At 38.3% G+C, this 16,005-nt stretch overlaps 1 protein-coding gene across 1 annotated transcript in view; it reads left to right on the forward strand.

The window, feature by feature from the left end:
* The first annotated feature begins 4,737 nt into the window (after positions 1-4,737).
* Positions 4,738-16,005, forward strand: part of rgs3a (regulator of G protein signaling 3a) — a 43,370-nt gene continuing 32,102 nt past the window's right edge. Inside the window, exon 1 of the mRNA XM_079483563.1 lies at positions 4,738-5,008. Coding sequence (XP_079339689.1) covers positions 4,994-5,008 — 15 coding nt within the window. The 5' untranslated portion in view covers positions 4,738-4,993. The remainder of the gene's footprint in view (positions 5,009-16,005) is intronic.

Below are 16,005 nucleotides of genomic sequence, written 5' to 3' on the forward strand. Positions count from 1 at the left end.
CAGTAAATACTGTTCACTAACCACAATTACATTTCTAGCAAACATCATCACTAAACATCTGCTAAAGTATTAAGGAGACAACTATAGCCTTTCACTTCACATCCAAATAGTTCAAAATAAAATATTAAAGTTTACACACTAAAGTTTATGAAGAACAGACTCGGGACACCTTGAGGTTCATGTTAATGTTCGGATAGAGGGACACACGGCAACACAGACAAACTGTAATTATATTTGAAGAGTTTGGTTATAAAATGACCATTAAATTAATATTAATGTGAATGCGCAACAAAAAAATAAGATTTTTGTAACCAAACTCTTAATTTTGTCTCCATTTGGCATTTTCTTTAACTTGGACCTTTCAAAGGTGTGCATTTGCTTCAGTACACCTTTAAAGAAATTGAAGTTTTTGTTAAAGAATCACAGAGTACCAAAAAAATCAAGATATATGTTGTTGAGAAGGTTTCGGACTCAATGTGGAATGGCCATCAGTCTGAGATTCGTGATTTCATGACACGTTCACTGCTGGCTTTGTGTCATATCTACAGTTTCCAGCTGACATATTAACTGTGAGAATTTCAGTCATTGGCCCGTGTTTTGGAAAACGGTTTTCCCAGAGGCACATGGATAATAGGCCTTCATTAAGACAAACAACCATCCAAGCATAGCAAGAAATGTCTAACTGTTGGATGAAGATAACAAATATGGAACATTAAAAGTGTTCCAATGATCAGACAAACAACCAAAAGTGAAGAAAACATATTTAAAGATTCACGACAGACAGTGTTTTAGCAAGACAGATGTGTTGACAGATATTTGGTCACTGAATCCGGAGGGATGAGGGACGGGGAGACTTGTAAAGGCTTCACTAGATCCGTCTGTTCTGTGCCTTTATCAGATTATTTGTGTGTACTGTATGTGCTTGCGCTTCCAGTGTGTCTGATGCAGTTTTAGAATAGTAGAGCATCAGCAGTGTTTTATGCGAGTGCTGCAGAATTCTGTACATCCATATAAACTGCCAGAGAGTTTATTTCTTCTGTGCCATGATAGTATTGAGCGTAAGATGCTTTTAGGTTAAACCCTGTGAAATACACACTGAGCTGTTCGTTTAAGCATCCTGACACACCAACATTAGAATGATTTGAGTTTGGGACTGGACCGTCTGTTTGTCTGAAGATATGGCAGACGCGGGAGTGATCGGTAAAGCTTTTCTGCTATTCCATTTGGTGACGCTCGTGTGAAAATGTCTTTCAAAACTGTCCTATTTCTTTACTTCTGCCTCTGCCTTGTTCAAATAAATCCACCAAGCTTTAGAGAAAATCTGTGGGGCTTTCAGTGTATTTCAGTGTACATGTATATTTGGTATTTATGGCATTATTTTGATATTCGCTGTCATCTCCAATGCTTGAAGTTGGCTGGTACGCTCTGGTCTCCTTTCCTGCGTTCTGCTGAAGCCACGGCGCTAACATTAGCCGTTACGCTTTTTTGACAAAAGATTGCAGGCTTTCCATTTGGTGTCTTTGGCGTGGAGCCACACAATTTCAACAGACTGACCAATCCAACAGGGTTTATGGAATCCCAGCCAATGAAATTACAGAGGCCAAGCAGCATTTAAGCCATTAAAACAAAAACAGACAGAACGTTCAGCTAATCAAATTGAAGAAGAGGCAGCTCTCATGACGGCTGTTTAGTGAGAAGGCCAACATAAAGCCAACAGTTAACTACAAAAATGATAAATGGTAATGATATCAGAGATGCAAACTACTTATGTTTTGCAAATTCTGCTGTTTTAAATGAAAACTTCAGTGGTTTAATATGCCTAAAAACATACATATATACATATATACAGCATATATAAGCCACGAGATATGACTGTGTATATGATGGCTTTAATTAACAGAAGAATTCAATAGACCGCAGAACTATTATCACAAGTAATAAAATGACTATTTTCAGTATTTAACATTCAATTGGCAAATGGTTCCTTAAGTAAATACATTTGTTGTATACATTAATTTTTCCTTCTAGAAATGTCAAATGTGTATTTGAAAACGGTCAAATTAACTCTGACAGTGTATATATATAATCCACACTTTGAGAGTGTGGATTATATATACACTGTGAGTGCTAATTCAACCTTTTTATCACTGGCGATTTTGCTGTTTGGTAATTTGCACATGGCAACGTGCACAAGAGACTACCTGAACCTTTTGCCCACTTCATGTGCTGATCATCTCTACGTTCTGATACATAATGTACTGATGCAGAAGGAGAGAAAGGGAACCGGAGGCAGAACAAGATCAAGAGAAACTAAACCGAATAATCCTGTGAACATGTTTTGTAGCTTCAAAACAGCATTGTGTTTGCAGCTCAATGATCATGGGTTCGATTCCCGAGTCCCAGGAACACAAAAATAGAGTCATCTTGACATTTTTGATATTTTAAAAAGTCGAAATACTCATATACTGAAAATACACTTGTAAAATATCAAGAAGATAGATTTCTTTGCATTCAAAGCTCATTTTCTCTGTGTAGAAGCTGACAGCGACGCTGAGCTCAGGAATATATCTGTGATTCGGGTTATTAGGTTGTTTTGGTGGCATTTGACCTCTTTGCCGATCACGCACACTATCACCTGATGGGTATTTGTGCTCTCGTCCTCTCGCTTGCATAACACAAGGTCTATTCCTGGAGTTACTCAGAGTGTTTGCACAGTGAGCGCTGTACTCGCTGCTGCCGATGCTGCTGATGCTGTTAAACACAGAGAGCAGAGCTTCTGGAAAGAGCATCTGAAGTGCATTACAGTCTCCAGAGATAAGAACTGAGTCAAAGGCAAATTTATTCAGCTGCCTTTGCCTTTTACCCCAAGATTGCCAAAGCATAGAGGACAGAACCTTGTGAACAGAAGCTTTAATGATGAAAGCGACCAGAAATGAGAAAGTCGGATCTGTCTGAGGGTTTGAGGACTGGTTAAGAATATGATACCGATTGTTATTTATTATTGAGTCATAATTCGTCGAGTTTGCTGTAATGTTGTTTTTGAGATGAAATGTCAAGAATAGAGTAAGTTCACCCAAACATCTATTTGGAGCACACAACAAGGACTTCTTAATGTTTTGTCCACTCTTGGTTCTTGTGAGACTCGTGTCCATTGAGAGATTCTATTGCCAATTTTTATATGAGCTATATACATGAATGATTTGATTTTAGCCAAGATCAAGATTTTCCACAAAATAAAAAACACACGTTGGTTTGCATCTTTTTTTTAGGCGAACTATCATTAAGAAACAGATCTGTTGGCTCAAATGCCCAAAACATGCCAAAAGGGTAACCGAATTGAAAGCGAAACTATGATGAAATATTAGATGTTGAAAGTGTATGTTTTATGAACGCATAGTGCGTCCGTCCTATTTGTGGGTTTTCCCCACCCACAGCATGTCTATAAAGTGCACGCGATCATTAAAACCCTTTATTTGGGAAAATAAATCAGGAACTATGTGTGCATGAAAATCAATTTTCTGCCCTACTGCAGAATTGTCGGCACATACAGGTGCACGTCACAAAGATTTACACTTCGGTTCTACTAATGCTGAATGCTTTCATCCGTGAGCTCTGGAGAACTTCATAAACGTGTGTGAGATGCCGTTTCACTAATGTCTTGTTTTATGTTCTGGGATTATATACAAACATTGTTTTGCAGTCGTGGAAGAGGCTAAAAATACCCCCTGACCACTCGATTGTCTCACTGACTGACCGGTGTTGCGTCATGCTGGACACCAGGGAAAATCTTTCAGTGACACTAGAGTGGGTGGACACACAAACACAATAGAAATGTGTGTGTTTACCCTGGATGTGTGCCATGTGTTGCAACATAACCCCTATTTATTCATCTATCAAATAAAAATCTCTCTCCCTCATTTCAAACCTGTGTGAGTTTCTTTCATCTGCAGAACACGAAAGAAGATATTTTGAAGAATTACATTGAACTTCCAGTGTCAACCACTGAGACATTTCTCCAAATATCTTCTTCCGTGTTCAACTTAAGAGAGACTCACAAACAATTTTCCAAGCACACGAGGGAGAATAAATAATGACTGAATGACTTTGATGTTCTGTTGATGCACGTATTGCAGCAAGTGCAAATCTTTAATCATGAGTGTTGTTATTCGGTGGGTGTTCAAGTCAATGTCCCACCTGAAAGGACCATTTAAATGTCATTGCATGATGCTGGCAAACAAATAAAATGTCCTATTAGGTAAAAACATATGATATTGTATAAAGCGTTTGTGGGCGCTGTTCTTTCAGAAAACTAAAAGTAATGAGACATTACAACAACATCGATCGAGCGGACAGAGATGTGACACGCGACCTTGCTTCAGTTCGCATCGATCAGAGATCAGGTGGCTTCATGTTTCTTTATTATAACTGATGGATCATAACAGAGGATGTGTCTCACGATAACACATACTGATAAAACGCCTGTTTATGAGAACACGGTGTACAAACCCCCACAAAACTAAAACATCCTGCAGTTTCTCTGATGAAATGTGGGACTGAGGGAACCACTGATATACCGTCGCATGTACGACATGTACTGCTGCTTTTTGTGACACTTTGATTCATGGCTGGGCTGCTTCTAAAAATAACATCACATGGAGCGGGACAGGGGCCCGTCTCCTGAGAGAGAGAGAGAGAGAGAGAGAGAGGACATGGGCAGCCCTCCTGTCTTCTCTCTCTCTCGCTCGCTGGCTTTCTCTCTCCAGTCGTTCACTGGCACACATGCAGCTGTTAACACACACTCACCAGCGCGCAGACTGCAGAGAATAATGTAGTGTAACTCGGGATGAATCGGCGTGTGGAGTGTGAAACAGGTTCAGACAGACAGTGTGAACATTAAGAAAGCAGAGAGTCTGATTGAGATTAAACCGTTCCAAAAGGATAAAGACACTGAAGGAGACGTCTCCGGGATTCATCACACGCTCACAGCGGACAGATGCCCATTTTTAAGGTACACCTGCTCCACTGCTGACGGGACCACGCATGGGCTTTATTCTCCATTTGCATGTCCCTCATGAAATTTAAGCAAAAAAGAACATTGTTACTGTACGGTAATCTCAGATGAAACCCTGTGTTTCTGCATTGTTTAACTTTGGTATTTGTGATAAAACTGATCATACAGATGATTATTAATCTGAGAAATAAAACAACAAAAACTGAGTCGTACACTTTTACTATGGTAAAACCATGGTGAATGTTTTTGTGACCTGGACATATGCATTTACATTTCTTCATGTAGCAGATGCTTTTATCCTGAGTTTTTGTCAAAGCACCTTGTTGACATTTTATTAGTTGTTTGCTTTTGACCGGTTGGCGTTTATTTCGTGTTCGAAGTTTTTGCATGGGTGATAATTGTTGATTATTGACGATCGTTTTATGTGTTTCATTGATCACATTCGTTCTATTTTAGTACATTTTGTTTGAATTATTAATACAGATCATAGGTTGACTCAAAATATGATAAATGCATGTATTAAGCGCATCAATGAATCATTGATTTAACAGCGTTTCGATTCCTCATACTTTATTCATTTTATGATGAGAGACGAATGTGATATTTGTGATGTTTGATATTGACGTGAACCTGTCCCAGCGGCATATTTACACACTGAATGATGTTTATGAAGTTTAGTGTTATGTATCTATCAACTAAAGACGACTGAGCAAATGGAAAGTCTCTAATGTTGTGCGTGTGTGTTTATTGGTTATGAATGGCACTCAGATGAGACGATGTAGATAAGAGAGTAGTAAATATTTAAATCAAGTGTCTGAATGATCTTTCACATGCACAGATCAGTGGCGTGATGTCTCGTGATGTCTGACTGCACAACCCTTTACATTTCCCACAGTCTTCAGAGAGAATCGACAGACGCCATTAATGGGACTTGTTTTGCCACATGCAAACATATTATAGTGAACGTTTACTATAGTAAACTGTGACAAAACTATAATGTTTTAACCTTACTATAGAAGAAACCGTAGTATTCTACCGTATTTACTCCCGTTGATCATTTTAACATAGATAATACTATGAAACACTGTTAAACATTTCTGTAGTTCAGCAGTTTGCCAGTAACTTACTGTAGATTTACATTTATGTCATTTACTGGCAACCGTTTGTTCAAAGATAAATAATCATTTAACATTAACAAGTCTTTATCCTTACAGGACAAAATGCTAAGCATTTTGGGAACCTAAATTAGAAAAGAACAGACACAGGTTTATGTGGATTTCTGGTTCCCAGAATGCATTGCACGAGGCTGTTATTTTAGTGTTTTTTAAGGTAAAAACTTGTTAATGTTTAATGTTCATTTATCCTTGAACAAACTGTTGCCAATAAATGAGATAAATATAAATCTACAGTAAGTAACTGGCAACTAGCTGCATAAATATGGCAAACACGTTTACAGTGTAATATAGTGACTATACGATACTATAGTATATTACAGTACAATTTACTATATCGTAAACTATAAAGGTAACACTATTTTTATTCTTTTCTAAAACATCTGTCGAAAAACACCGAAACCGAAGCGTAAATATTTTCCCAAAGGTACCGTACAGAAAACCGTCCGTTTGTCGTCATGAGCTGTCATGTACCTCATGTCGGTCACAGCAAAAAAAATTAGCCAGTTTTGTGTCGAACGATGAGTACATTGTGTGGAATTCTTCCTGATGTGATTTCATAGCACTTAAAGACATCAAGTATAAAGTGTGATTGAAGAAGACGACACAACTCGTGACTCATGAGTCTGTGTTCGCCGTAGCGAGTGTAATGTGATTTGTTATTCTGTGTATGTCGTGTCGAGATGTGTCACGCCAGGGGTGACGTCAACCGCGAGACACAATGATCTTTTAAGAAAGTTATCTGAATGCATGTCACACAAATTTCATTTGACAGCTATGCTTCATGTGATGCTTACACTCCGCCCCCTTTCCCAGTCAAAGTGACTTCTGAGGACAAGATGGAATACTGATTTACGATTCATTCAGATGTTGAATAGGAAACTCTCTGTTCATCCGTGCTTATGTTCTGAAACCTTGTCGTCAGTTTCTGTGACGTCATGCCGGTTTGCCCCGCCCACGGTCAATCTCATTGGTCTGAAATACAGTTAAATTAAGATGCCAAATATGTTCTTAAAAGCTACGATATTGTCACTTTGTGTTGTCAGCATCGACAGACTGGTTAAGAAATTGATTTAGGAATATGAAATGTTAATTACAGAATGTCTGTAAGTACGCACGCACACACACACACACGCACACACACATGATGATGAATGTCCTTACTGGTACGGTAAAACTTTCAAATAGACCAAATCATGTTTTGGTTAAATCTAATGGTGTCAGCAGGATTGTGTAAGAGTGTAGGTGTAGCGTCTGGGGTATAGAAAGTATCATTAGTTGAAAATGCTGGAATTCTGAGAATATAGTGAAACAGACGTGTGTGTGTTTGTGTGCGCTTGTGTTTATTTACAGTTTGCCTGTTAAACAGTGCAAACAGAGCCGAGAGCATCGCTGTGTGTGTGTGTGTGTGAGCGTGATGGACGTTAATGATTGTGGATTCAGTCGGACATGGAAGTCCAGGCGAGCGCCGTGATGTCTTGAGTGAGGGCGGGCCGGGCGATCAGCACTTTAATGGTGTGTTTGTGAACACACACACACATTTGCTCTAATGTCTCACTCTTTATCTCTCTCTTCCTCTTCCACTCGTGATGTGTTTATGTGGAGAGGGAGTTGCCCTCTCTCTCTCTCTCTCTCTCTCTCTCTCTCTCTCTCTCTCTCTCTCTCTCTCTCTCTCTCTCTCTCTCTCTCTCTGTCTCTCTGTCTCTCTGTCTCTCTCTCTCTCTCTCTCTCTCTCTCTCTCTCTCTCTCTCTCTCTCTCTCTCAGTTGTTGGGATCTAGGTCTGATTCTGCATGCACTGTCACCCAGACTAACACACACTGACACACACACAAACAGATGCACATGTGACTGGGGTGGATCAGGGGTTTGATTCTTGTCTCTCTTGTGTCTTCATCCTGACGGTGAGTGTGTGTGTATGTGTGTGTGCGGATGTGTGTGCTATGCTGTAGTGTAGGATGTGTATAGTGTATAGATTGCTCTTTCATAGCTCATGAAAGCTTGATGGAGCTCTAAATTAAACCTACGAGCAGAAGCGATATGTACTGTATATAGTGCTGTACAGCACAGCGTGACGCTCGTCTTGTGTCTGCATGCTTACACAGTTTCTTCTGAGTTTAAAGACATTCTGGAAATCGGAGATATTTTGAACAAAGAAAGGTTTTGACTCTTGTACGAGTGCGGTGCACGTGAGATGCTCTTCGGCACATTCACACATTGTGCAATGTCAGTTTATATCAATACCAGACGCTGTCACACATGCGGGACATCAGATAAGATTTGAGAAGTGTGAGAACCCTTCGGTCCGTGTGTCAGGCGTTGGTTCGGTGGTGTCACAGAAACACTGGTTTTTAAACCTGCCTGCATTTTCACGTTGAATAAATCCTGCAAAATCGTCAGAAACGGGGCGCATTGAGTTACATTTGGGATTTGACTGATATAGAGACGGGCCGCAGCTGGGGGGGCGGGAGTGATGGAGGTACGGGCGAGACACATCAGCAGAGAACGTGTGACACATCGCTGAAAATAAACTTTACATGGGATTTTTACTAGTGCATTTGTGTTAGGAGTGTAACGATATATTGTGTGACATATCGCGATACCTAAAGTTGTCTTGTACTGCTTCGGTGATACAAAAGCTTGTCTTTTCATTTCTATTAGTTAAGCTGCCAACAATGTTTTTTTGTCTTCTGCTTTTACTGCTTTAAAATGCTCCTCCCAAAGGGATACTCCACCCAAAAATGTAATTTCTGTCATGATTCACTCACCCTCTAGTTGTTATCCACGAAGGGCTCGACGATATCGAGGAAAAATGCGATTGCATGCTAAACAATTGCGATATTCGATATGGGATAAGACCTTTATTTTTCTACAATCAATTTAAATAGAATTTAAATATATTAAAGAAATGATATTACCAACATATATTTTGCATTGTTTTAGGAAAAAGAAAGCATCACTACAACTTCTGAAAGTGAACAGCCGTGTTTTACTGTTGCATCATTTTGTAAACAAACACAAATAATAAAAACAAATTGCGACGCGGACGCACGCACATCCCAACTAACATTTGCGTGCCAGATAGATACTATACTATGACCAGATAGATACTTGACCTTACATAACGTTTTGAAGAATTAAATAGCTCATTTATCGCAAACCATCGTGATATGCACATGTGCGATAATTTCTCTATATTGCACAGCCCTACAGGCATGTTTAAATTTCATTGTTCGGTTGAACACAAAGAGAAATATTTTGGAATAATGTTAGCAACCAACAGCTCTGAAGCACCATTGACTGCCATAGTAGGAGTTTGTTTTTGCTTCTGCTGAACACAAATGAAGATATTTTGAGGAATGTAGGAAAACAAGCAGTTCTGGGGCACTCTTGAATACCATTTAAAATGTTCCTACTATGGCAGTCAATGATGCTTCAGAACTGTCGGTTGCTCACATTATTCCACTATAGGAATATAGAACAACTATAGGGTGAGTTTTTCGTGACAGAATTTTCATTTTCGGGTGGACTATCCCTTTAAGGTTTAGCTTTCTTGATTATTTTCTTAAAGGGGTAGTTCACCCCAAGAACACAAATGCTGTCCTGATTTACTCACCTTCATTTTGTTCCAAATCTGTATATATTGTTTCATTCTGATGTACACAGAGAAAGATATTTTGAAGAACGCTTCTAACCAATCAGTTATTGGACCCCACTGACTATCAGAGTAAGAAAAAAATACTTATATATTGTGTACTTATACTGTATATTGTTCTGTTGAACAGAAAAAACATATTTTGAAGAATGTACCACAGCAAACAGCTCTGGGACACTTTTAACACCATCGTCATTTTTCCCATTATGGGAATCGATGGGGTCCAAGAACAGTTTGGTTACAAGCATTCGTCCAAATATCTTTCTCCGTGTTCAACCAAACAAATACATTTATACAAGTTTGGAACAACTAGAGAGAGTAATTCATGACAGAATTTGACTTTTTGGCTGAACTATCCCTTTACCTGTAATTATGTCTCAATGATATTATGTTTTAATTTTCGGTTGTTATTCATTTCCATACAGAATGTTCCTTTAATCTTTAAATGTTGTGAATTCCTGAACAAAATAACAAATGTTATTGAAGATTGTTTGTTTCAGAAATTATCTTTCAGTCTCATTTTTTTGTTTCGAAAAAGGCAATAATATCATGATTGTGAAGCCAGCAATATTTATTGTATCAAACACATTTTACACACTTTATATACAGATCCACTAGGCTGCTAATATATATTTATTATTGGCTTTATAACTTTAGAAATATCCAGACAAATCCATAATTTATTTCTAACCTATCCCTTCGATACGCCAAATTTGAAAATATATTCATGTATATCAAACGACGTGAGAAAAGCATATTTTCAAGCGGTATTATTTAACAAATTGTGTTTGGTCAGTGTGTTTAAGTGCCTCAAATGAGCTCTGAAGCACTTAATGGTTTTGTGTGTGTGTGTGCACGTGTGTGTGCTTTATGGCATTAATGACTTTAGGATGCATCAAAACACTTAACCTCACTTAACCCAGACTAATTCCTTTTGAATTGCTCTTTCATACATTTTCTGCTCACGCGTGTGTGTTTGACAGAGTGGTTCATTGTAAATCTTGCATTGTGGGGAGATAATAAACCAAACTGAATGTTTTTTTTATGTAAAAGTGCTGTATTAGGGCAAAGGGGCAGACAATACAGTTTGTAGAGTGAAATATTTACTGTATTATATCTAGAGAAAGTCCTCATAAAACATGATGTGTGTGTTTTTCTTGTATAGGTGTGTGTGATCGAGGTATATTTCCATTCTGTGTGTGTGTGTGTGTGTGTGGTTGTGTACACGATGTTTTCAGAATGCAGCTGAACCGAACTCTTTCCTGAAATGTCCGCTAAAGCGAATGCAATATAAACACGAAGTAAGTGATAGAAAGTCTCTCTACCTGTGATAGAAATTCCGCTAACGCTGACCTGATTTAAACTTCACATTTCGGGGCCGTCGTTGTCATTCATCTGGGTATTCTGAGATCTAATGTGGCCCAGATGAGATAGTTGTTTGAGAGTGGGGTGTCCCTGTGGTGTCCAGGCTAATGACTGCAGCGGGCATCTTTCATTGGGCCGGATGGATGACGGTTTGTGTGTCCTAATCGAGTATTGTGTGTCCCTGACCTTCAGCGTTTCATTAATCTTACCTTTGCGTCCTTGCCTCTCGCTTCCTGAGAACAGAGGAATATTTTGGGACACGGAGGTGAGATTGTCTCTGAGAGCCATGAAAATAGAAAGAGCCGCTTTTTTATTGTTGAATAATTTATGGCTCTATTTGGCCTCTACTATCTTTCCGGCACAATAACGTGAGATGTACTTCCCCATTCTATTGAAATGTAAGTGTCGACAGCTTTTAAACAACATCACCTCAGCCTAGAGGAAATGTTATTGAGATTCTCGGTTGTGTTTCAACTCAACCAAGACTCAGACGTTTGTCCTAAAATTGCAAATGAGTGATTGTTAAAACACATTTGGATTTGAGTCAATTTGATGAGAAACGTTTAAGCTCATATTGAGATCTTGAACAATATTGACTTTTGATTTCAGACTTGAGAAATCTGAGCTCGGTTTGTCACATTGGACGTCTCTTCTCAAACTTAAGCGAGATTTCTGAATCTTTTTCTCAGGAGAAATATCTGAGACGCACACGAGCCAAAGTTTGCATATAGAAACATTGAATCTGTATTTGTTTCAGAGTTTCTTTATGAATATTGCGACAATAGATAGTGAGATGAGAAAAATCACAACGAAATCTAATGCTCTGCCTTCACAGCATGTTATTGCATCATGGCTGTGCGTCTGCTGTTCAGAAAACTTCATCATTGTGTTAACCTCTGCATGACCTTATTATGGCAGAAATCCATGTCCTGTATAACCTGTGGATGAGACAACATCAGGATGCATCTTTACAAACTCATCATCAGATGTAGTCGGTTTAGAGTTGGGCTTCACGTCAGGAGAGTCATTTCTATGTCACGTGTTTTGCTATCAATGTTGCATCAGTTTAAGTTTAATCGAGCTGACAGTCCATAAAAAGCATCCAATATTACCATTATTGCAATTCATTATTTAAAGCGAACGTTTCCATAAATATTTTGACACGTTAATAATAAAAATAAACAACAAATATAACAATAACAATAAAGCAACATTGGCAAAAATAACCCAACAAATGAGTTATTTCACAGCCCAACAGTTTGGTCAAACTTGTAATCTATAACCCAACAATGGGTTGGTGCTATAGTTACCCAGCATTGTGTTATTTGAAAAAGTCAACGTTTTTACCAACAGTTTTTACTATGCTTACAGCACATACATCAACATTTAGTGGCTCAAATTCCCATGTGAGATCTCTCTTCAAGTTCTAAAGATTGTTTTTTATTTCTAGTGCATGATTTTCCATTGTCAGGGAAGTGCTACTTTCAGGATTATCACATCCGCCACATATTTCTCATGAATGGACACATGAAAATGTAAATAAAGTAACTATTTTATGTTCTATAAAGAGGCATCCCTTATCTTTTCATTGGCTATTATTGCTTCTGGTTTACACATTTTAATTCACAGAAATCTGACGAAGTTTGTCGTCTCCCAAAAACTGTGTCCATTTTTATGTTTATTGACCTTTTTAAACCGAAAATTTGTTCAAAGACTGAGATTTTTCTGATGTTTAGACTCTATCAACGAGGGTTTAGTCCAAAAAATATATATATGTGTTATATATACATTCTTTGAGCATGTTTATGTCATGTCTATAACGCAAAATGTCACATCCATAACGCTGGAATTGCCCTGTTGTAATATCGTGTAATACATACGCCAAGGTTCAATTGTACGTGCATACAATACGCCTATTTTTGCGTGCATATGATATGCCAATTTGAGTTTGTGTGCATATTAAACAGCAATTCATCCTATTAGCGGTACTATTTAAAATCTTTCAATGTTTCCTCTTCACGTACGTTCAAAATGGCTGCTCTCCGCGCTTCATATGCATGCAGAATCCGTACGTAAAACACGATATTGCAACATTTATATTTATTCCTTTGGCAGACGCTTTTATCCAAAGAAAGTTGGCCGGAGAGCATTTAAACATTTTGTCAACATGCTAAACAGTACTGTTAGTTTTACAACAGCTCGATTTACGCAGATCGATGAGAACGGGTAGATGTATATATGTATATGTCATCTAAATTACTTTAATTGTTTTTATGTAAAAAAAAGAGATGAAATATGTGGCAGTATAGGTGGGGAGATAAATTTGAAATTTAGATTTTTTTGTTTGTTTCAGATTAGTTAGCCGCTCTTTCCAGTCTCAGGGCTTCAATGAAAGAGAGCATCACAGTCTCAGTGGAATGACCCTTCTTGAAGCCAGACTGGTTGCAGTAAAGTAGGTTGTTCTGGGTAATTTTATTGAAGAGTGAAAGTCATACAGTTTTGGAATGACAGGATAGTGAACAAATGATTATATCATTTACATTATTGTGTGTGAATGCAATCCTAACTTGATCACAAAAGATATTTAGTATTTTTCCCCACTGAATCTTTTATCCTAGTGTGTGTTTGTGTGTAGAGAGTATTTGTGTTTTATCCCATTTGTCTTGTAAGTGGGTGATGTAGTGGTGTTTTGGTTTGCGAGGCACGTCGCCTCTGCGTGTGTCCGCTCTGATGCGTTTGCCCCCGCAGTCCGTTCTGTTACACCCTTAATCCTCGGTTTCACATGCAGGACGGATGCTGCGTCTTCTGAACCCATCTCACTCATTCTGCCAGCGCTGACCCACTGGGACAACAGCCTATTAACTTCAGCATCCCATTGATTGATCAATCAGTCCGACATTAATGTCCAGCAGCAAATGCGTTTCGCTAGATTTCGAGGCACAGAATCCTTCAGGTGAGAAAGGATTATCGATGTCGAGAGTGATGACCTTGACAGGATAGATAAATGAACATGTTTCGTCCTGTCATCACCTACAAAATACGAGGCGTTTATTTAACAAACATAATCTTAAATGGCTACTATGAGAGATCTTGTGTAACTTTGTAAAGATGTACTTCAAGGGTCATGTTGAGGTCACGTGACCCTTCTGAAGACTTTCAGAGACCTTGTTGAAAGATTCATTTATTAGAAATGTCAAAGCAGCTGTATTTTTGAAATAGTCAAGATGTATGTGAAGGGAAAGCAGACGCTGTTTAATGGTGTTTGGATGTGAAAGAGGGAGTGATGAATGATGTCTTATATTCTATAAAAGCCTTTCTGATGAAACACTGTCATATTTAACCAAACATTCGTTTCATCCTGTTCTCTGCAAACTCAGTCTCTCTATGGCTTTCTTTCCTTTATTCCACACTTGAAATAATATATCTGCATTTTTCAAGTCGAGTTAAGTCAAGTCAGCTTTATTTATATAGCGCTTCTCACAATTTTCAACATATTGACTATAAGCAAAACATTGAAGTTAAAAGTAAACACACAGAAAACAGACACGCACACAGGTTCATGCATAAAACACAACGCCAAACGCGCAGAGCACAATATACACACGCGCTGACACACGCAATTGTGTTAGAAAAATAATCTTCAATTCCACTCGAAGGCGAGTAAACGAAGACAGAATTTTCATTTTTAGATGAAGTATCACTTCAAGGTTCAACATTGTGACAATAATGTTGCTCTTGTTTGATAAATTGCTTGTGATGTTTTTTGAGTAAAAGTGAATAACAAAGTGATGGATGAATATGACTTTGACATGAACAACATAGAAATACACATCACAATCGTGAGTGATCTGCCGAAACAATGTGTGCCATTGTTATTAACATTACGGTATGCTCAGATATTCTGCAGACTAAATCAAGCTGACGTTTTCTGTGTTCGGTGTGGTGTGGGGCGTACTGGATGAATTTCCAGTCATTCTGTTGGACAACTCGGTGCTGTGAATGAATAATAGATGAGATCCTTTCCTGTTCGAAGATGGCACCGACACCTAATGTAAAGTTACACCGCACATTTAGCGATTACATCGTAAGTGCTGTTTGCTAAAGCCAGAATTACTGGCGCTTGTGTTCGGGATTTAAACAAACCCTCCGTTTGTCAACTTTGCCATATCAAAGAAATTATTTCCGCATTGTGTGCAGGAATTGTGAAGATCTAGTTTTTCTAGTTCTCAAAATGTTTCGTTGTAACGCCACGTTTTTGAAGAGTGCATCACTTTGTGTCTCTCCCAATAGAAAAGACTAATAATCTTAAACTTATCTCACTTATACAATGCTGGAACATTATTTATTTCGGTTCCTGGTCTTATTTTTCTGATGTTTGAATGCATAACATCTACGACACATTTCTATAAATGATAAAATGGCCCCCCGAATACCTTTTGGGATTGCCCAGTTTGAGAGCCACTGTTAAAAAATTAAGGACATTTACTCTTACGATATGGAAATTCTCATCCAAACTGTTGATGTGAGATTACTGTGAGCAGATGAGTTTCTTTCGGCCCATGTGGTTTGCTTTTTAAAGGTTATTGGATCACCAAGAAGTCACAAGATCGGATTCATGGAAGCCCTGCTCACATGATAAATAATATTTTAGTTCTCTGTCATGAATAAATAGAGCGGCACTGTAAGAATGAAGCTCTTATCTGGCCTGTGGTATTTTTAGGATGAGCGAGAGGTTGATACAGAACAGAGAGGCACAGAAGAAATTAAAGCTCAGAGGGTTTCAAGATTCAAAATATCAAAGATG

Source organism: Barbatula barbatula (assembly GCF_947034865.1).
Source record: "Barbatula barbatula genome assembly, chromosome: 2".
NCBI lineage: Eukaryota > Metazoa > Chordata > Actinopteri > Cypriniformes > Nemacheilidae > Barbatula > Barbatula barbatula.